Source organism: Tachypleus tridentatus, chromosome 2 (assembly GCF_004210375.1).
Source record: "Tachypleus tridentatus isolate NWPU-2018 chromosome 2, ASM421037v1, whole genome shotgun sequence".
NCBI classification, from domain to species: domain Eukaryota; kingdom Metazoa; phylum Arthropoda; class Merostomata; order Xiphosura; family Limulidae; genus Tachypleus; species Tachypleus tridentatus.
Window position 1 is genome coordinate 140,593,196 of NC_134826.1, and position 23,588 is coordinate 140,616,783.

Consider the following 23,588-nt stretch of genomic DNA (forward strand, 5'->3'; position numbering starts at 1 on the left):
TGAGCCTTACTATTTTACTGATTAACTTATAATACTGTATGACAATTGTGATCTTCAGATTTAAATATACAGTGGGAACTATCTTTCCATTTTATTAACAATTCTCATCATATTAGGTCACCATTTTGTAATTATTCATTTCAACATATTTTAAATTATTGTCTTGTTTTTTCCTGGTCAACAAGATCAAAAGATATCAAACTCTAAAATAAAAGTCACAATTTGATAGTGAAATCAAAAAGGGAAAGAAAAAAGAGTTATTTAAGTTGAATTAATCCATAGTGTAGAATAATAAAAACGTTGCTAAAGTGAAGAATATAAAATATTTAGGCCTTTCATCATGAGTACATCAAAGTGTACATCATTACCTACCAGACTTACATTCAAAACTTAAACTACTTTATTACGATTGTATATAAACAACCTTGACATCAAAACATAGACAACTATATATAGTGTCATTCTGTAGAGTTTATACCTATGCCACTCAATGTTGATCACAACTAGCTCTCACACAAAATACAAAAATTTGACTCCATGTCCCTCATAATCAATGCACACTGACCATCTTTGTGTAGAATAATGAGGAATAACATTCTACATAAGTTTACCAAGTTTCATCATAATATGACCATTTTTCTCTGAGTTATAGGGCATAAATATTGTGAAAATCAGTCTAAATACTATCAGACAGGGATATTTCGTGTTTTCGTGAATTTGCTGTAAAGGTGACCCTTCATAAACTAATCACTTCTAAGTTTGGTCGCAGTTCAAATATATTCCAACTTTCATCAAAGTCAGTTTAGCTGTATGTGAAAAATTTTACTGACAAACATATACAGAGCAGGTGAAAACATAACCTCCATCCACTTTTGGTGGCAAAAGTAGTAAATCAAATTTCAATACAGGTTTCAAGTTCTTAATTTTACAATGAAATAATTTTTAAAGTCCTCATTCTCATCTTAATATAAGAACTGTAACATTTGATCTTGAGGTTTTCCCTCTTTTTTTAATTTATTTACCACCCCTCAGGAAAGTACAGAATTTAACATAAATGTCTCTTTATAATATAGATATTACTCAAACAAAGAATAAGTTTTATAGCCTTCAACCTTATTTGTTTAAGGAGCCACTGAATATAAAATTAGACCTTCCTGCCACACCCACATGTAACATCTTATCTTTCACATATTACTAAAAGCTTTCTCAAATGTTTAATACCATATTATAACCAATAAAAAAACAACAAAGTTATAATTAGTCAAATAACAGATTAGATTATTGTTTCCTGTAGGAAGAGCTGCCTATTTTACCTACAGTTCAAATTTTTTTCATAGAACATTCACATAAAAAAACAGCTAAATTTTTAAAGGTTCTTATACCATAGTTAGAAAGCCAGCAAAATTCTGGTAGTTGTAAGACATCAGTTATTTTGTGCTGTTATTCTGTGTTCTTAAATGCATTATTTAATCAAATAAAAATTATTCAGTGTGGTAATACCATTAGTATGAAAAAGTAGGTTTAAGTTTCATCTGCTGTCAATGGAAAGATAAACGAAATGCACACTGTATTTTTTTTTTTCCATGTGTGTTATTTAATTATTTAATTATCATTATAAAGGTAATTCAGATGTATTGGGTTGAGGAATAATTCGTGAGCGTTTTTTCAAGTTAAAAAATATATTCATAAATGAAATGCTTTCGCAAAATATTTCATGTCATTTGGTAAATAATTTTTTGCTCTAATAGATGGTGTGTTTGATTTTCATATGTCTTTAATTTTTGCTTTCATTTTCAGCTCATTAAATGGACTGTCAAGTGGACAAAATCGAGCATTTTCGACACCATCTACTTTTCGCATTTAATTTATTGCAATTTCGTTTAAAACAATGCATACTATATACCTAGGTATTACATGAAATAAAGTATCATAATAAATGTTTTGGGTGTAATGTGTTCATGCATTGAAGTATTGTATAGTCTTGCATGTAATGCTTGAATGAAATTATTTAAAAACGCTCACGAATTATTCCTCAACCTAATAAAATTAGATATTTATTAGGTTAAATACATATGTAAAAATGGCTCGTTTGGGTTTAGAAAATAATTTACATAGAGGAGCGAACAACGTTTCGACATTCTTTGGTCATTGTCAAGTTCACAAAGAAAGAAAGAGGTAACTGACTGGAAGCTGACCACATATTTGAAACGAGTTGTGTAACTGAGTGTTGGAATGTAGAGGGCGGTGTTAGATGTTTGAATATATAATTTTATATTATTTATTATATTATTTTTGATATAGATATAAAGGTGTTCCTTTGTATTGGTTTATTTTGGGTTTAAGTTGCTGTATAAGTAAGGTTTCTTTAATTTTGTGTTTGTTTATGTTTGTTTCTTTATTTAGTATTTGAGTGTTTTCAATGGTTATGTTGTTTTTATTTGACTTACAGTGTTTGAAAACGAGTGAAAGATACTTTTTATGTTCTTTGAATCTGGTTTTCATTTTTCTACTTGTTTCTCCAATACAGAAGTCGTGGCAGTTATCACATTGTATTTTATAAATAATGTTGGTGTGGTGTTTGTCAGTGTACTTTTTATATGGTACAGACCTCAGTTTTGTGCCTGGTTTTTGAATAAATTTGGTATTAACTGGAATGTCATATTTTGTTACTAGTTTTTGCCAAATGTTGGTTATTTTTCTGCTGATGTCGGGAATATATGGTATACAGCAGTATATGGTTTTGTGATTTTTTGATTCATGAGATATATTTAATTTTGTTGGTTGATTTTGCTTTCTGTCTAGGTGTGTGAGTATAATTTTTTCCACAGTTTTTTGACGAAACTTATTGATGGTAATGAAGTATTGTTTTATTTTGTCTAATTCATCATTAATTTTATCTGGTGAGCATAGTTTTATGGCTGTGTTTATTTGGTTTCTTAGTATGTTGAGTTTTTATTTTGTTTCATGTGCCGAGTCCCAAGGAATGTATAGTCCAGTATGGATGATTTTCGATGGATTTCTGTTTTAAATTGTGTTTCGATTCTTGTAATTTTGAGGTTAAGAAATAATATATGATTGCTTTCTTCCTGTTCACATGTGAAGTTAATGTTGGGATGTATAGAGTTAATGTGATTGAAAAAATTAAGTATGTTTTCTGTAGATCTGAATCCTGCAACTGTGTCATCTACATATCTGTACCAGTATAGTGGTGGATGTAATGCTGTGTTTCAACTTGTGTCATAAAGATATTGGCTAGAACCGGTGATACAGAGTTGCCCATGCTAAGGCCATTTGTTTGTATACAGTTTTGGTTGTTGAACATAAAGTTTGTCTTTATCGTGGTGAATTCTATGAGGGTTGCTAATTGGTTACTGGGAATGTCTATAGTTGGGTTAGGGTCTCAGATATAGAATTCTAAAACTATCTTGCAGGCTTCAATGGTTGGAACTTCTGTAAAGAGGGATATAACATCGAAACTGGCCACTAAGGCTTTATGATTAAGTTGATTTAAATTAGACTCGAAATTAAAAGTCTTTGATGAATGAGCTGGCTGATGTTACATATTTGGAGAATGCCCATGCTATGTATTTACCAAGATTGTAATTAAACGATTCATATGTGGACATTATTGGTCGTAATAGACAATCTGGTTTTGAGGTTTAGGGATGCCGTATATTTGTGGTGTGGGTGAGTCGGTTTTACGTAGGTAGGAATAAAATGTTTGTGAAATTGTGTTGGCTTTTTTCATTTTTAGTAGTTATTTGTTTAGTTGCGTCTCATATGTCTTTGTTGAATTTGTGTGTATTGGTTTAAATTTGTTCGTGTCTGATAGAATGTTTTTCATTTTCTGGATGTATTCATTCATGTTCATTATGACTATAGCGTTACCTTTATCTGCTTTTAGAATTTTTATGTTTTTGTCTTGTTTTAGGTTTTTAATGGAATTAATGTCTCTTTTTGTAAGATTGTTTTTAGCTTTCTCTTTTGTGAAATTATGTTGATGGTTTTGTGAGAAAATTCTTTGAAAAAATCGTTTAAGATGTTGTTTTTAGGTGTTTCTGGAAAATATAAATTTTTAATTTTTCCTGGGAAGTTTGGCTGTTGGATGTCAATAAAATTTCTAAGTTGGTTGTTTTCTTGTTTTTGTTCTCTGTAGAAAGTATCACAAGTCTCCTGGCTAGATCTTCTAAACATGTTTTGATTTCTAAGGTTGGAATGTACCTAGGTGCTATTGTGAAGTTGAGTCCTTTGTTAAATAGATGTATCTTGTCTGTGTTTAATTGTCGGTTGGATCTGTTAATTATGAGGTCAGTCAACAGTTTGTTGTGTTGCCTTTCTGTTGTTTGCATCTTAGTTTTTCTAGTTTTTTGTTGTGGCAGATCTCTTTGTCTCTGTCGTTCTTAGTATTGATTTGGTTTATGTTTCATTGTATAAGTCCGTAAATCTATAGTTTAATGCAGCATGCCAGTTGATGGTCTAGGTTCATTTTTTGTTTTTGTAAGTCATGTAGTTCTTTGTATTTTGTGTTCAACATGGCTTTAAGTAGTTTTTTTCTGTAAATTTTGGATAATGTTTGTGTATTTATTAAATTTTTTTTATAGATTTACCTTTACAAAATTAGGGGTTAGTTGTTCTTTTCTACATTGTTGGATGAAATAGATGTCATTTCTTCTATTGATAATTCTTTGGTTTAAATTTCTTAGTTTCTTAACGATTGTATGTGCATGTACTGTTAATAGTGGCATAAGGTATGCTAGTTCAGACATAATGGTAACAGGTAAGTACAAATACACAAAGACTTACACTTCTCTTACAATCGCCATGATGAAATAACAATCAGTAATGTCGAAAAAACCCACTTGTAGAGAAAAATATATGTAAAACGGCTTGTTTGGGTTGAGAAAATATTTTACGTAGAGGAGCGAACAACGTTTCGACCTTCTTTGGTCATTGTCAGGTGACGATTCATGCAATTCATGCATTATGTAATTCAATGCAGTAACACGAGCTACATATTTGCCAAGTGATTTAAAATTTGTGTGGTGATTCAAAGACAATAAATAGTAAAATTTACGTAGAAACAAATGTATACTGCTTTAGGTTTTAAGCTATTTTGGACAAGCAAATATAGTTCCCTGTTATGATTTTAAATCATTCTTGAAAAATAAAAATGAAAATTTAATGTATACTGTTACAGGTTTTAAGCTATTTAGGATAAACAAATGTAGCTTCCTGTTACAATTTAAAATCATTCTAGGAAAATAAAAAGGAAAACTAAGATTCATTTCATATTTTGTTATCCAACAAACTGTTCAGATTCATGAAGGTTAAGGTAGAGAAAATAACAAACAAAATATAAAACTTCAGTGTAAAAAAAAATTGATACTCAAGAGGTTTTAGACGCTATGTATATGAAATTTGACAATTTTCTGATAAAGAAAATATTTCTGATCTAATGTGAAAGTCACTTGGAGCAGTCAACATTTCAAAATTTTGATTCCAAACATTCACATTCTAAGTAAAAATATGTAATTACAAAATCTGATTTTCAATGCACAAAAGACTTTTAATGTCAACTGAAATCTTACCAAGTTTTGTGAAGATACACAAAACATATTGCATTGGTGGTTACTTTAGGTTTACAGACTTGGTCACTTTGACCAAGAACCAGTTACACCACAGTTTGGTTAATAAACGACAAATAATATCATTGTCATTGTCAACTGATTCTTTCTTCAATTCATTGATTCATCGACTTTTTAAATTCAAACAGAATTTACTAAATGCAAGAAAAAGTATAAGAAACAAAAATTAAAATAACTTGAAACACTTACAATTTCACCCTTTTGTCCTTTGCTTCCTGGTTTTCCTCCAGAGCCTTTCTCACCCTTCAAAGAAAAATAAACATTTAATTAGAAATACTAGTCAGCTCAGAAAATAGTTGTTGTTTTTTCAAATTAACCAGTAGGAACTGAAAACGTTTAAGATTTTGGATTTTAAAACTTATCCTGTCAGTTTTGTTTTTATAAGTTTTACCGTGTTAAAGTTACTTTTACTGAACACGCTTCACTTGTGAAGATGCTATAAAACTAAAGTACAAAAGTATAAAAACAGTGTTATGAAATAAAACTCTATTTAATGTCAAAGACATGACATTTTCTGCAAACTCTGGTTCACACTGTTGTTTTTGTTCCTTAGTTTAGTAGATTTGAGCACAAAGAAGCCTATGTTTACATAAGTGAAAAATGTTAATTGTAAACAAAAATAAAACATGGGTTCACAATGTCCCTTGATTTTATAGTTTCACCATCATTTACAGTTTGAAATGTCTTCACTCAGTCAACAACAGATATAAAATATGTAGTAAAAAACATTATCTACAAATTGGCCAAGTCTACATGATCGATTAAATTTTTAAAGCTATTAAACATACAACCTACATTCATAAAACATTAATAGCAGAAACACTGACCTTAATACCAGGCGAACCGGGGTAACCAGGAAATCCTGGTATTCCCATTTTACCCTGAAAAATATCAAAAAGCTAAATGTAACAACTGAGTCAAATATACTAATTAACAATATATGTTCTAAACCAATCTGCATTTTCAATACAAATCATACTGAATATTTACTACAGTTTTATCAAATTAAACAGAATATATTTCTACAATTAAAACATAAAAAAACAGATAATTTAAAATCAAGCTTATGCTTTCAGTTTTAAGCTGTGTTCTCAAGTTTGATTAAGACTACTCACGAATGATTAGATTTGTAATGAGTATCAAACCAAAACTTACTTTCTCTCCAGGTGGCCCTGGTGGTCCCATTTCTCCTCGGGGACCAGCAATTCCCTGAGTAAAGCAACAGTGCACAGTTAATGAAAAGAAACAAACTGAAGAAAGATAGCTGTATTGTTAATTACTGTTCAACAATTTGCAAAGAATCTATAATTAAACTATTAAGTAATGTTTTAAATTTCAACAGTGGTTTTCATATATTGCAAAATATATTTAAAAAATACAAAACAATGCAAGTTTTACAAAATGGAAAAGCTACTGAGGTAATTTCATTTTTTTTTAATTATTTCAGTGGTACGCCCTAAAAAGTTAAATTATAATTATACATCCTCAGATATTTAGCATTCATTAAATAATTCCATTACTGACAAACAACTTTCAAACCTAAATATAATTACCATATCCCTCCCACAAAAGTAAATATTTTTACCTCTACATTTCTGTGCCCTTTAAATTTACATATTGTTATTTAAAAACATAATTATATGACATCAATAAAGTATTTTCCATGCATATACTTGTTACTCATAAAATAGCATTACTTTTTAACACAACTGTATAAGAACATAAATGATGCAAATTTTACCATAAAAATCCTTTCAAAGCTTTAATACATACTTTGGGGCCTTCAGGACCCTCTATTCCAGGCATTCCATCTGGCCCCTTTAAACCAACATCTCCCTTGTGACCCTGATCTCCTTTCTCTCCACTTGGTCCCTGTGAACCCTGGAATATAAAATATAAAAAATGTTATCCTGTTGCTCATTTAAATAACTCTATTAATCACCTTTCTTAATAAAATTGTTAAGAATTTAATACGTAACAGAAACAAACAGTAAGAAGTTGACAAAACAGTTTAAGTATATGATACCTTGTCTCCTTTCTCTCCCATTAAACCACGGGATCCTTGGTCACCCTGAAAGAAGTTGTAAGCTTTCAAAACTATGATACTAAAGTATATTCTATGGTTAGAAAGAAGTAATTATATTGACACTGTAAATGTTTATATATCTATATGTGACTCAAAAGTTTACACAAGTGTATGAGCTGTACATACTTTCTTTCAGTTGATAAATGCTTAAATAATACAAGTGAAAAAGTGTGAAAATATTTTTGTATTTTTTAAAATTGATTTTTTTACAGTTATGATTAACAGATTAATGACAAAACAAATTATTCTGAATGCTATGCGATATTTATCAGTAAACCAACAATGATTAAAATATTTATCGTGATAATATAATAAATTATAATCACAATATTCCTCTTTTTTTTTTACCTTGACCCCACGTTGACCAGAAAATCCCATTGGGCCTTGAATACCTGGTTGACCCTGTTAATGAAAATGTAACTTTACTTCTTAACTCGTTTTAGCATATAAATGTGATAGCAAATGATTAAACGTGTGTATGTGTGTGTGACTGACAATAAAACAAACTGAAATACCTGACAGTCACCAACTGAGTGCTAATAAGTTTTTGGAAAATAAAGAATAAGAAATTATTTTACATTTTTATTAAAATATATCTGAAAATGGTAAATTATCAATCAAATTTGGTTCAAAAATCTTTTTTTCTCAGAGGCTGATTTCGAAATAGTAAAAATTATCAAAAATATTCAAAATTTATAGATACAAAAGTGTCTCAAGTCATTTTTAACAACTGCATTTAGCACGAAAAATGCTTCTCCAAAATAACTTTTTATATTTATCCAAACTGATCTCACATTAGAAAGTTTGCTATTTACAAATACTTGTAAAAAAATTATTTTTAAAAGACATAAATAATGAGAAATACTTATGTTATTAACTTCTACTACCAAAATTATTAATAATTAAACATCAGTTTCAGTTTAACCCTTAAAATAAACAGTCAAATATACAAATTTTTACCTAGCCTCTACGTATATTTCACGGTGATTCGACACAAACCATACTGTTGTAAAAAAAGCAGGTGATGTACTAATAATTAGATCTAATTAGAAACTGTAAAAACAACTACTTACTCTATCTCCCTTAGCTCCATTATTTCCAGGATTCCCAGGGTGACCCTACAGGTTATATTTATAATTTATAATATAACTTTCAATTCATTACTATACTTTCAGTCTTTAATAGTATGTTTCACATAAGGAATCAAAAGTTTAGATTTGGTTCACAATAAATAAAAAAAATTCACTAATCCACTTAATGAATACGATATCCTAGTATGTGATATGAATATTTCGACTAACCTTTATTCCTTTAACAAAACAGACGACTTTAGCTAACAGTTACTGATATTAAAACTGAGAATTAGCAATACCTTTATCGCTACCCGTAAAATGTAATGAAATACTTTAATACAGCTTATTCATTTTAGTTTGGTATTACGTAAACATAACGAGCTACAGCAAATATATGTAATAACATTAATATCTCTGTGCATAAACATATGCTGTTAGGGTTCACTCATGGTTTGCACATAAAAACACAGCAAAAATTTATAATATGAAACAGGTTGTAACAATTAAAACAAGTGTACCTGCATGCTTCAAAAGAAAATTATTATTAATCTAAACACTTATCTGTACATTCAGTGTAAAGTAAATTTTAACTTACAGGAAGTCCATCTGCTCCTGGAAGTCCAGGAAGTCCAGGCTTACCCCTTGGACCCTAATAATTCACACAAAAAAGTATCTTATGATTTCATCAATACAAAAAACAAAAGAATGCAAAAAGTTAATTACAAATATTTTAAAAGGTAAGCATACACAGCAGTGTAACAGTCCAGAACTAAAATACTTCAATATCTGTATTGGGTTAAAAAGTAACTCAACAGAGAATATATTAGACAATGGAATATGAACACGAACTGCTAGTTGTGATAAACCAACTTAGAAAATTGAACTATGGTTAATCATATCTTGGCTAATGAAGAAATCAGTTTCAAGAAAAAAAACAATTAATCTAATGTATATGTAAAAAGGCCTTGTTCGGGTTGAGAAAATAGAAGAGTGAAGAATTATATATTCAAACATCTAAGCCCGCCCTCTACATTCCGACACTCAGTTACACCCCTTTCAAACATGTGGTCAGCTTCCAGTCAGTTACCTCTCTCTTTCTTTGTGAACCTGACAATGACCGAAAATGGTCGAAACGTTGTTCACTCCTTTACGTAAAAAATTTTCTCAACCCAAACGAGCCGTTTTTACATATATATTTCTCTACAAGTGGGTTTTCTCAACATCACTGAATTAATCTAATGAGCTTAAATATGTCCTACTTGTAATAACAGAGATTAATTAACTTACAACAAACCTCCTACCATTACAAAAAATAAAACAAATTAAATATTTAATACCAATTAAATTTTAAATGTAACAACAATGATAACATCTTAAAATCTTTCTAATGACACGCATATATTTATCATCTTAAAGTGTACAAGAAATTCATTACTTAGTTATATTAATCATGTATTATACAAAACAAAAATAATTACTTTGAAACATCTGACTACAATACTGACCAATCAAATTAATGTTCCTATACTACAATATAGTGGTTCCTCAGTTCTCAAACGACTCACTTCTCAAACAATTCAGTTTTCGAACCTATTGTTTGAGAAACAAATGTCTATGTTGTTGAACATAAAACTCAGTTCCCGAACCAAGCTGTTATGGCCCGAACCCCCGAAATAACCTCGAGCGACCCTTCAACCATTTTCAGCCCACACCAAGTTTGTCCAAAACATTTTACCCACACCTATCACTCAGTCCACACCACCTCTAAAATCTGCTGTGAACGTTCTCGTTTTTCTTTTTGTTCTTTTTTATTGTTTTTCTAAATATTCTGCTTAAATAAGCCACCATGGGGTCAAAGAAGGATAATGAAAGCAGCAAACCAAAAAGGAAAGTTGTTAGAGCCACAAGAGAGGTGAAAAAATTCTCATAGCGAAGTATGAGAGTGGTGTTCTCATGTCTGACCTTGTTACACAGTTTGGTATGGTGAAGTCTACTGAAAAATAAAGAGGTCATCATAGGAGCTGATGTTGCAAAAGGAGTGACAGTGCTTACGAAACAAAGATCACAAACAATGGAAGAGGTAGAAAAACTGTTGTTGATTTGGATAAATGAAAAACAGTTAGCTGGTGATAGCATTTCTGAGAAAGCAAAGCAGTTGCATGCTGACTACCTGAAAAACATCCATGGAATGCGTGCTGATACAAGTGATGCCTTTAAGGCTAGTTGGGGTGGTTTGAAAAATTTAGGAAGAGAAGTGGTATACATAGTGTGGTGAGACATGGGGAGGGTGCCACTTCTAACAAAGACGCTGCTGATAAATTTGTTAGGGAATTTAAGGACTGTGTAGAAGCTGAGGGTTTTATTCCCCAACAAGTGTTCAACTGCGATGAGACAGGCCTCTTTTGGAAGAAAATGCCAAAGAGGACCTACATCACCAAGGAGGATAAGTCACTGCTAGGACACAAGCCAATGAAGGACAGGCTAACTCTATTGTTATGTAGTAATGCAAGTGGGAACTTAAAACTTAAGCCTTTGCTTGTGTACCATTCTGAGAGCCCGAGGGTTTTTAAGAAAAATAATGTCCTGAAAAGTGAACTAAATGTCATGTGGAGGGCTAATAGTAAAGCATGGTTAACCAGGCAATTTTTTTATGGAGTGGGTCCATGAAGTGTTTGCCCCAAGTGTAAAGAATTACTTCATGGAAAAACAGTTGCCACTCAAGGCCCTTCTTGGGATGGACAATGCACATGCTCACCCACCAGGCTTAGAGGACGGGTTGGTGGAGGAGTACATTTTCATTACGATGAAGCTCTTGCCCCTAACACAACTCCTCTCATTCAGCCCATGGACCAGCAGGTCATATCAAATTTAAGAAACTCTACACCAAAGCACTGTTTCAAAGATGCTTTGAAGTGACCTCTGGCACAGGGTTAATCTCCAGAGAGTTCTGAAAAAATCACTTTAATATCCTCCATTGCTTGAGGATCATAGACAAAGCCTGGAGGGAAGTGTCTTTGAGGACCATGAACTCAGCCTGGAAGAAATTGTGGCCAGACTCAGTAGCAGATAGAGACTTTGAAGGCTTTGAGGCTGAGCCTGTTGTCGAGGATATTGTCTCACTAGACAAGTGTATGGGCTTGAATGTGAGTGGTGATGATGTGGAGGAGTTGGTGGAATATCACAACACTGAGTTCACCACGGAAGAACTCCAAGACCTTCAGAAGGAGCAGCAACAGAAGGCAACTGAGGAAGTGTCTTCAGATAAGGAGGAGGGAAGGGAGGATGTTCCTAGTTTACTAATCAAGGAAATGTGTGAAAAATGGGGAGAGTTACAAAGTTTTGTGGAAATTTTTCACCCTGACAAAGCTGTAGCAAACTGTAGCATAAACCTTTTCAATGGCAATACCATATCTTACTTCAGAAACATTTTACAATGCAGGCAGAAACAAACCTTATTAGACAAGTTTTTAGTGAGAAATAGGTCCAGTGAGTCTCAAGCAGGTTGTAGCAGTGCAAAGAGACAGAAAAGATAAGGAACCACCGAAGGAGAGTTACCTGACATTTTTATGGAAGGTGACTCCCCTTCCAAACAATAATAACCCTCTAACTCTCCATGTCCCTCACCACCTTTCGCTTACACCATCAGCTCTCCTCAAGCACAAGTGCAGTTAAATTTTCATTTATCGTTTTTTTTGTTGTGTTTATAGTTTTTGTGGTTGACATGTAAGTATTATTATACAGGTATAAATAAGCAATATTTTTACTTAAAATGCTTCATAATGCATAATGTTTGGAGGTCTGTAACGGATTAACTTAATTTACAGTATTTCTTATGAGAAAAATTGATTCGGTTTTCGAACAGCCTTCTGAAACGGATCAAGTTTGAGAACCGAGGTGCCACTGTAATGTGTTTCTACTTATATAAGAAATGTGTCAATTAATAATTATCCCAACAAAATTTAAACTGTCTCCAACAAAACGTTAAACACTGAAAACAAATCAAGCTTAAACATTACTTACTGAAAGACCCTGTGGACCTAGGGGTCCTTGTGGTCCTGGTGGGCCCTAGGAAAAACACATTTAATACAATTATTATCCATATACAGAGAAGTAACTTCTTTCTGATGTTTGAATATAATTCCAAAACAGATTACTACAACTAAACTTTGAGGACACATTTTTACTACTTTGATACAAAAGTAATAATGCTCAACATGAAAATACTGCTGGTTTGAGTCGAAATATTATTTTAGTGTGTTATTACTGCTAATCAAATGTAGATTACAGTTCAGTCTCCCTTTGCTTGAGAATTTTCTACGTATCTAATGACGTAAAATTATCAAATCTCCTAGTCACTTTGACATTTCATTCATACATTACTCTCATTAAACTGAAAGACACAAAGAAACTTCTATGTTGCTGATAAGAATAATCCATCAAACCACACAATAATGCATAAAACCTACAAAACAATGCATCAAACTAAACAATGAATCAAATCACACAATAATTCATAAACCTACAAACTAATGCACCAATCTAAACAATGAATCAATTCACACAATAATGCATAAAACCTACAAAACAATGCATCAAACTAAACAATGAATCAAACCACACAATAATTCATAAACCTGCAAACTAATGCACCAAACTAAACAAATTAAATCACACAATAATGCATAAACGTAGAAAATAATGCATCAAATTATACAATGCTATAAATCATGCAATAATGTATGAAACTATACAATAATAAATCAAAGAACACAATAATGTCTCAACTTACACAAAAGTGACTATGACCCGGTGTTTGCTGGCAAGTATTGTTAACTTGATTAATTATACTTGCTTTAAATGTTTTATCTGTTAGAATTAACTATTTATTTATGTACAAACATACTTTACCTGCAAAACAATCAGAGACAACCATGTTTTATAACTTGTTTTCTACAATGTTTACAGCTAAACATATTTCAAAATATGTGAATTATTTCAACTGATGCCACACAGTATTGTAATATGGTTTAAAAAAGCTAATATTACAGCGTATTATTACTGTTGATATGACAACAGATAATTACAATGTATTATGGTTCCAGTAGTTTAGTGTAACTTTTAGCCAGTAGACCATTATACTTTGAATGAATTTGCATAAACTTATAATAATGAACAGGAAGAGAAACTACCATTGGTCCAGGTGATCCTGTACTTCCAGGTTGACCTGGCTGACCAGGTGGACCCTTGAAGCAAGAAAGAAAAAAAAAAGAGTAATATAAAACATTTTACACAACATTTCACACATGGTTAGCATATAACAATAACAGCTTACGTAAAAGTAACATGCTTTTCTATCTCAAGCACTAGTATTAAAAATATTATATTAGAAATGCAAAACCACAGTTAAGAAGTAGATAAATATTTATCTGAAAAATAACACTATTATATTTAAATTAATTAATTTAATATTAACACTATTATATTTAAATTAATTAATATTTAATTTTCATACCTCCTTTCCTTTTGGCCCAACTGGTCCTTCTGACCCTGGAATGCCCTAAAAAAAGTGTAATAGTTACAACAGTTAGTGAGCGGTTAATTCTTTCACAACCCACACACCTACAATACCTTTAATACATAACCAAGTACCATCCATGTTAACACACACACGCAATTAATGTTCACCTTATATTTTGTTGGATAAAAAATGATGACAACTAGGTATTAAGCTAGTACGTCTGTCTGTAATTGTCACAGATATAATCAAAGAAATTAAAGTTAAAATCTAAAATATTCAATTTTCCTAACATCACAACTGTCTACTCACAGGAGGTCCTGAAAGACCAGGAAACCCTCTTGGACCAGGGAATCCTCTTGGACCCTAGAGAAAAAGAGAAAACTACAATGTCCAGTTTCCAGCCTTTAGTGAAAGCAAACTTGAAATACAGTAAATAATTCTGTCATATTACATTATTTGGAAATAATACCGTGTATAAGTGGTAAATATTATTATTAACTGTTCATTTATATTGATTTAAAATCTGATAAATTTTTACATGCAAAAAAACAAGTAGTAAAAAGAAATGAATTTACAGAATGATAGATGACAGATCATTCAAAAAACAACCAACAACAGTGAAACGTTACACATAAAAACTTGTGTAAAAATGTAATGTAAAACAGTAATCCATTCATCCATATGGCTTACATTCTATTGTCCAATTATCCATTTAGACATTGCAGTTCATTAAAAGGGAAGCTCACCAAACACTGAAGATCAGTATGTTATTTAATGTGCATTTCTGATGCCTGTACGTGAAATTCAGATACACAGACCTTATTTACTGGCTGATTTTAATAGGAGAATTACGAATGTTCATGTATACTGCACTTTTTGACATTTGTACAGATTATGTTAAATCACTGCTTACATACAAAGGGTTTCAACACACAAACAAAAGAAATAAAAATGCATATATCTGTATTAATAAATAAATAAATATTTACACTTGGAAAGCATTATTCAATTAAATTTTATATTATTTTGTAAAATAAGTCAATAATTGAGAAAAGAAATACAAGATTAACAAAGTCACTCATAAACCATTTTTATGTAATATAATAGGCCTACATAATATTTCAAGACTTCCATTTAAACATACCATCTCTCCCGGAATTCCAGGTAACCCTTGTTGCCCTTCGTCTCCCTAGATAAAACAACTCTTTAAGTAAATACTTTTAAAAACAGATCTTTTAAGAAGCTCATTAAAAACGTTTTTCAAGTCCTCTTCTTGTAAAATAAATAAACTTTTTTTTCCCTAAAATGTATAAAAGTAGTCTTTGAAAAATCTAATTACCAAAGAAAGCCAGTAACAACAGTATAATTAATAGTTTGCACATTCATAAGTAAGTCTCCCACATGAAGAAACAGGATAAATCAAATAATAGTTTACACATTCATAAGTAAGTCTCCCACGTGAAGGAACAGGATAAATCAAATAATAGTTTACACATTCATAAGTAAGTCTCCCACGTGAAGGAACAGGATAAATCAAATAATAGTTTACACATTCATAAGTAAGTCTCCCACGTGAAGGAATAGAATAGGATAAATCAAAGAAACAGTAAATAATACATCATTTAATAACTTAACAAACTGTGTGCATTTCATCTTAAGCACAAAAGTAACAAATATGGCAAAATCACATGGTGACAACAAAGTCAGCAGCTGTCATGTCGTTCTAAAAATTAACTACTCAAGATGTTTACTTGATTAAAACTTTACCAAACTGAATAAGAGTCGTATTTTGTACACATTTCTCTGTCAAAAAAACAACATTGTACAAATGAGGCTGAAACACGTAGAAAGAATTCTTTGTTTTCTGCAATAATAAATAAACTGATTTAATATCAAAATATGAAAGAAACTTATGGAAGAGCTTGATAATTAATTTATTATCAAATTCCACTAATCACAAGTGAAACAAAGGAGTTTCAGTCATATCTGTATAAGTAATGTTTACACAAAATGTCTTCATTGAACTTTTGTACAAGGAGTTGGTGGCAACAAACTCATTTTTAACAACTCAAAAGAAGTATAACAAATAGTTCTAGATGTTATGTTCTATACACAATGTCATAAAACTGTTTAACAGTCACCGAATGACTTATTATTTATTATGGATTTTTTTAACATATATATATATATATATATATAGCCCTTCCATATACAGTTTTTACTTGTTTCTGAATCATACTTAATACATTTATCTTTTACACTTGTTAGTGTCACAAAATATTTCTGAACAGCTATGTACTTGCTTATTCCACAACCATACCTTCCTGAAAAATCAATGTTTACCATACTCAAGTAAATATAATAAAGGCTTCAGTTTTATTTTCATATTTATTAAAAGCACAGAAACATTTTGTTCAGTCAGCAGTTTTGTAACAACCAAAATACCTGTGGACCTTCATGTCCAGGAAGACCAGCTTCACCAGGAGATCCAGGAAAACCCTAATGTGAAAGAAAACATAAGAGCTGATACTAACATTTATTACAGAAGCATTAAACTACAATATTGACTGAAGCAATAATAAAAGACAGTTAATTAACTGGACAACAACACGTTTATTATTCAGTCTTTTTACATTTATTGAATACTTCATCCAAGTACTCTACTTTAGAACAAAACTAGAGTCAAGATCTAAGTAAGTACACATAGTTGTGATCCTTTTACTCAAAACTAAAAGGTTCATAAATGTTATGTGCAAAGCAGAAAAAACATGTCTTCAGGTTAATGGTATTTATTAGCCAAGCACAATCAAATAAAATTTCACAAATATATCAAGTGTTAGAAAATATATGTACATAACACTGCAATATTAATTTTAACATAAAGTTCTGTATTTCACCAATATACATCAGGTGTTAGGAAATATATGTGTTATATTGCACTGAAATATTAATTTTAACATAAGGTTGTGTAATATTATTATTGTAATGTATTTATAACACCAAATATTCTAGAAATCATCAGCATTAAGTAGGTTTGGTAACACTTATTATAAGGGAGACAAGAGTTTGTTTGACTTAACTAGGTGTTAAGAATTTGGATAAGTGTTTAGTAAAATCTAGGCTTAACTCAGATTTCACTTTTATTTCCATTAAGTTTGTTGAGGTTACTTTGAAGTTTAGGTTCCTCCAGGTTTCAATTTTGTACTCTTAGTTTAACTTAGAAGAAAAGAAAGTTATTTATGAACTGGTAATAAACACAATTAAGATTTTTCTCCCATCTCTTATTGGTTCAATACTTATTTATGAGAAACGCTTGCCCACTTGTGTTTCATACTGCATTTAGTTTTATCTTTTGTAATAATAAACCTGTAACCAGTGTACTCACTTCCCCTCTCTCTCTTCTGTGTTCAATAAACATGGTTCAACTTTAGGGACAAGCACATCAATAAAGCTCTGTATTCTTTAGCATCGCAGTTAGCTAGCCCAAACTAACACTCCGAGGCAAACATGCAAGATGTGAAATACCCAAATAATAAGCAAAACAAAACCTTATTCTGTAGATGTAACACATTTCCTTCCTTGTTACATATCAATGGTATTAAGTATCCAATGGCCAAAATAAACTAATTTTACACATCGAACTGTAAGTTCAATTCATGTGTAACTTTTACTTTTTACAAATCAAATTCACTTCATACCACGTGGTGACGAACAGCTCACTTGAAGTAAAATGTATCTCGGGATGGCTGGTATGGGTATTAACACTTTTACCAAAATAAAATAGAGAACAATGTTTTAACCTTCTTAGCTTACCCTTTCTCCTTTTCCCCTGGTAGACCAGGAAGTCCAGGAAGGCCTCTGTCTCCCTACAGTAAGAAATCAGAGCATACATGAAGCACTATTCTAACAACAGTACAAACATAAACTAAATAAGAAATTTATATTAACACTTTACACATACATTTTAAATGAAATGTAAGTGCCATAAATGGTATCACATATTAAAAATAAGTACCTAAATATGTGACTGTAGTGTGACAAAAATACATGATAAATGGTGCTCAAAAATCCTTTTTTAAATTAAAAGTTTAGTATAATACAGTTATTCAAACATTATCTAATATAAACATACACATACGTACGTGATGTTAGAAAAAAACGTAGGTTCAAGAAGTCTTGACAGAAATATATAAAAACCCTATAACCTGAGTGCTTTCTAAAGGTGGACTTTTCTTCTTCAAATTATTCCCTGAAGAATAAAGGCCCACCTTTCAAATGTACTTAAGTTATAGGGTTTTACGCAGTTCTATACAAGCATGTATATAGTTTAAGATGTGTTAGTTTGTTTATAGATGAAGAACTGTGAAGTCTTCTTTCAAATTCTCTCTAACACCCATTACTAAATCCCTAGAATCTTCTGAAATTTACAACTAGTTTTTTAAAACTACTTCCAGATTATTAGCATCAATCACACACTTGGTTTAATGAATCTAAGCTGAAGATTTATGATAACAAAATAACTGAAACTGAAAAAAACACTCTCCTAAATGTATGTGCATGCTTTAATCAACTAAGTTACTAGTAATTCACTGATTTTACAATAATCACAAACTGATATTCCAAACACTACAAACTTAAAAATAAAATGTATCTCATGAAATAATGGTGGCTTTCTAACAGCAACTTTGCACCTGAAATTGTTGAGAAGCAACACAATATAAACACACATATAACAAAAGCTAGTTAATTCTGCTTACAGAACACAACACTTTTATTTCAGTAAACATCTTGAATTATGAAGAAACTTAAGCGTAAATGTTAAACAAAAACTGAAATGGAATTTTTTAGAACTAAAAATAACCTCACAAATGAATAAGAAAACCTTATTAAAAATATACATGTATATATTTTCAGTACAACAAATGAAATACAACTTGATTTCTAATCCTAATATAAAAATAGTTATTAGTTACATTATGTAAGATTCTACATGTTTTTCACTAGAGTCCCACAGTGAATGGTATTAGACACTCAACTGTTTCAAGACTCACAGTGAGATTTTCAAGGGTCCCATAGTTATAATTTGATAAATTAAAAAGGAAAAGGAAAACACTTCAGTGCCAGTGCAAAACTATTTCCAATGTACATTACATAATCGTGGAGAAAATCATGTTAAACGAAAAACGTTTTCAAAAAACATAAAATTATCTTCTACTGTTAAAGTATCATTACTTCAAACTGACAACTCACGATTTGTTTTGATCCATTTAATGTATTGTTTACAAACAAATTATTGTGAGAACTTGCTTGTGCACCATCTACTAAACTTTGATATATTACAAATTATTTTTAAGCAGAAAATAAAAAAACCTTGAAGATTTTAAAATTAAAACTACTTGTGGTCATTTATCTCTAAAACACATACATTACTCAAGGAATATGAAAACACTGTAATATAACATAGACAACTTTATGTTGCATTTGAAGGATAATATTTAACTGTATATGAGATCGAGAAATTTCACTGACCTCATAACCACCATAAAAAATTAAGATGAGATCGAGAAATTTCACTTACCTCATAACCACCACAAAAAATTAAATGAGATCGAGAAATTTCACTTACCTCATAACCACCATAAAAAATTATGATGAGATCGAGAAATTTCACTTACCTCATAACCACCATAAAAAATTATGATGAGATCGAGAAATTTCACTTACCTCATAACCACCATAAAAAATTAAGATGAGATCGAGAAATTTCACTTACCTCATAACCACCATAAAAAATTAAGATGAGATCGAGAAATTTCACTTACCTCATAACCACCATAAAAAATTAAGATGAGATCGAGAAATTTCACTTACCTCATAACCACCATAAAAAATTAAGATGAGATCGAGAAATTTCACTGACCTCATAACCACCATAAAAAATTAAGATGAGATCGAGAAATTTCACTGACCTCATAACCACCATAAAAAATTAAGATGAGATCGAGAAATTTCACTGACCTCATAACCACCATAAAAAAATTAAGATAAGATCGAGAAATTTCACTGACCTCATAACCACCATAAAAAATTAAGATGAGTTGAAGAAATTTCACTGACCTCATAACCACCATAAAAATTTAAAATGAGATCGAGAAATTTCACTGGCCTCATAACCACCATAAAAAATTAAGATGAGATCGAGAAATTTCACTGACCTCATAACCACCATAAAAAATTATGATGAGATCGAGAAATTTCACTGACCTCATAACCACCATAAAAATTTAAGATGAGATCGAGAAATTTCACTGACCTCATAACCACCATAAAAAATTAAGATGAGATGAAGAAATTTCACTTACCTCATAACCACCATAAAAATTAAGATGAGATCGAGAAATTTCACTGACCTCATTACCACCATAAAAAATTATGATGAGTTCGAGAAATTTCACTGACCTCATAACCACCATAAAAAAAATTAAGATGAGATCGAGAAATTTCACTGACCTCATAACCACCATAAAAATTTATGATGAGATCGAGAAATTTCACTTACCTCATGACCACCATAAAAAATTAAGATGAGATCGAGAAATTTCACTGACCTCATAACCACCATGAAAAATTAAGATGAGTTCAAGTAATTTCACTGACTCCATAACCATCATAAAAAATCAAGATGAGATCGAGAAATTTCACTGACCCCATAACCACCATAAAAAATTAAGATGAGATCGAGAAATTTCACTGACCTCATAACCACCATAAAAATTTAAGATGAGATCGAGAAATTTCACTGACCTCATAACCACCATAAAAAATTAAGATGAGATCGAGAAATTTCACTTACCTCATGACCACCATAAAAAATTAAGATGAGATCGAGAAATTTCACTGACCTCATAACCACCATGAAAAATTAAGATGAGATCGAGAAATTTCACTTACCTCATAACCACCATAAAAATTATGAGATCGAGAAATTTCACTGACATCATAACCACCATAAAAAATTAAGATGAGATCGAGAAATTTCACTTACCTCATAACCACCATAAAAGTACCATTTTGTACTTTGGTAAATAAAAAATTAGAGAAAAGGAAATATATAGATAACAAATGTCACAATTCTCATACCAGATACTGAAATATTTTAAAATTATTTTCTTATGAAACTACGAACTTAAAATTTAAATAATACCAAACTCTCATTTGTCATCTACATTCTGATGTTGAGTGTATTTATTCTTATAATAAAGAAATTAACTTTTGAATCTGTGAAAGGTTGTAATATTTTGACCCAAGGTGAATGGGTTAATCATATGGTACTTTCACATTGCTTCATTTTCATGCAATTTATCCTAATTGACAAACCCTGTTAGAAGCTGATGGTCGACAGCTTTGTTTAGACTGTTTGCCGTTTATTTCATTATAGTACAAAGTTCTAAACAAATTATTTCTGCTTGCCTTGCACGTGAGGCATTTTGTAGTACCTATTGAGCAACTGGGATGGTCAAATCTCATGCACCCTGAAAAATTCTTGTGATACAGGACCTAGAAGTTTGGGTTACACAGAACCCTGTTGTATAATGCTGTTATTTGTTGTTAACACACAACACATTTTATTCAATAAAATCTTCATTTTCTGGTGCATTCAACAAGAATTACAGTTTGAGAAATACAACAAAGTAGCTGATAAAACATCAATATATTAAAATCTAGTAAAACCCTGACCTTTCTTCCAATGTGTCCTGTCCTTCCTCTTTCTCCACCCTTACCAGCTTGACCCTAAAAATAACACACAAGTTTCAGTTTTTGTATCATATTTTAATGAACATCACAGAATTTCACTTTTACATTTACAGTTGAACAAGAAGTTTTTTGTTTGTTCTTTGTCATTAACCCTACAGCTGTGCTGTTTAATACACATCCATGCATTGTCCACAAATGATGTCTTCTAGTTCATGATAAAAGCTTTCCTAAAATTCTCTAAAACTACAAATGGAAATGGGAATGATTTGTCAGTTGATAATGTTCATAACTGGAAATACTTATGAAACGTTTCTGAAAAAAAAAAGTAAATTAATATAAATACTTAAATAAAATAAAATAATTTTACTCTTTAAAGCCATCGTATAAACAATTGGTCATAACAAAATCTTATATTTCAAAAACACATGGACACAACAAAACATTACAGGTAAATACCTGCTACCATATTTACAGTATTGAGAATATAAAACCAAAAGTTACTAACTAATAACAAGCAAAGAAAGAAAACTACTTTACAAGTAATTCAATCTAATGACCTTCTATTGCTAAAGTTTACACATTAAAGTTTCTATTTCTAAATTTTTCTTGTACAAATATTTAAATCCTATATGTTTCAATTTCCTGTGTTCTCTTTTGAGTTCACAAATTCATTAATCAATTAACATGAAATGTCATTTAATAAATAATACCATAATGTCTCCTTCAAACGATTTTATTTTGTTACTTTTACTTTTAGATTAACCATTAACTATTATGTGTCAAATAAAAATCAAAATATTTTGGTATTACTGTCTCCCTGTAGCACCTTTTGTGTAATAAAATAATTCCTAGCATATGTTTGGTAAAGTTAGGTTTTAATACATCTTTGGATCAAACTTTGTTCAACAATACAAAATGAAAACAATATTAAATGTTTTGTTTCCCTGCGTCACATACATGAAATATACTCTTCAAAAAAAGAAACGCAAAAGGCAAAATTTGAGACATATTGTTAACAAGTTTATTCCGGGTAGTTCTGTATGACATGTGTGAAACTTTGCACATTCACTGCTGAATATCCAAAGGCGAAGTCCACGCTCACTAGTTGAAGTTTAACATCACTCAACGTCAATAACGAGTATGCCCCCCTTGAGCATCAATAACTGCTTGGCATCTCCTGCCCATGGAAGCGATGAGATGATGGATCACATCCTGTGGAATGGCTGTCCACTTGGCCTGCAAAGCTGCTGCGGTTGAGGTTGTCGCCGTCACAGCCGTCCGTGCAACTCGTCCCAAAGATGTTCGATGGGGTTTAAATCTGGTGATCTGGAGGGCCAGGGAAGAACGTTGACGTTGTGGTGTCTCAAGAAGACAGTGGTGAGTCGGTCTGTGTGAGGACAGGCGTTGTCATGTTGAAAAACGTTGTTGACGTTCACCATGATGGGTTGCACATGGGGCCTAAGAATGTCGTCGACGGTTGCGTACGGTCTGATTGGAAATCCTACACAGCC

At 31.2% G+C, this 23,588-nt stretch overlaps 1 protein-coding gene across 1 annotated transcript in view; it reads right to left on the bottom strand.

The window, feature by feature from the left end:
* Positions 1 to 23,588, bottom strand: part of LOC143245245 (uncharacterized) — a 141,558-nt gene that overhangs the window by 44,801 nt on the left and 73,169 nt on the right. Inside the window, exons 13-28 of the mRNA XM_076491387.1 lie at positions 22,060 to 22,113; positions 18,136 to 18,188; positions 16,768 to 16,821; positions 15,467 to 15,511; positions 14,632 to 14,685; positions 14,317 to 14,361; positions 13,994 to 14,047; positions 12,825 to 12,869; positions 9,400 to 9,453; positions 8,805 to 8,849; positions 8,080 to 8,133; positions 7,672 to 7,716; positions 7,419 to 7,526; positions 6,801 to 6,854; positions 6,473 to 6,526; positions 5,835 to 5,888 (exon numbers count right to left, since the gene is read on the bottom strand). Of these exons, the coding sequence (XP_076347502.1) occupies positions 5,835 to 5,888; positions 6,473 to 6,526; positions 6,801 to 6,854; positions 7,419 to 7,526; positions 7,672 to 7,716; positions 8,080 to 8,133; positions 8,805 to 8,849; positions 9,400 to 9,453; positions 12,825 to 12,869; positions 13,994 to 14,047; positions 14,317 to 14,361; positions 14,632 to 14,685; positions 15,467 to 15,469 (669 nt within the window). The 5' untranslated portion in view covers positions 15,470 to 15,511; positions 16,768 to 16,821; positions 18,136 to 18,188; positions 22,060 to 22,113. The remainder of the gene's footprint in view (positions 1 to 5,834; positions 5,889 to 6,472; positions 6,527 to 6,800; positions 6,855 to 7,418; positions 7,527 to 7,671; positions 7,717 to 8,079; positions 8,134 to 8,804; positions 8,850 to 9,399; positions 9,454 to 12,824; positions 12,870 to 13,993; positions 14,048 to 14,316; positions 14,362 to 14,631; positions 14,686 to 15,466; positions 15,512 to 16,767; positions 16,822 to 18,135; positions 18,189 to 22,059; positions 22,114 to 23,588) is intronic.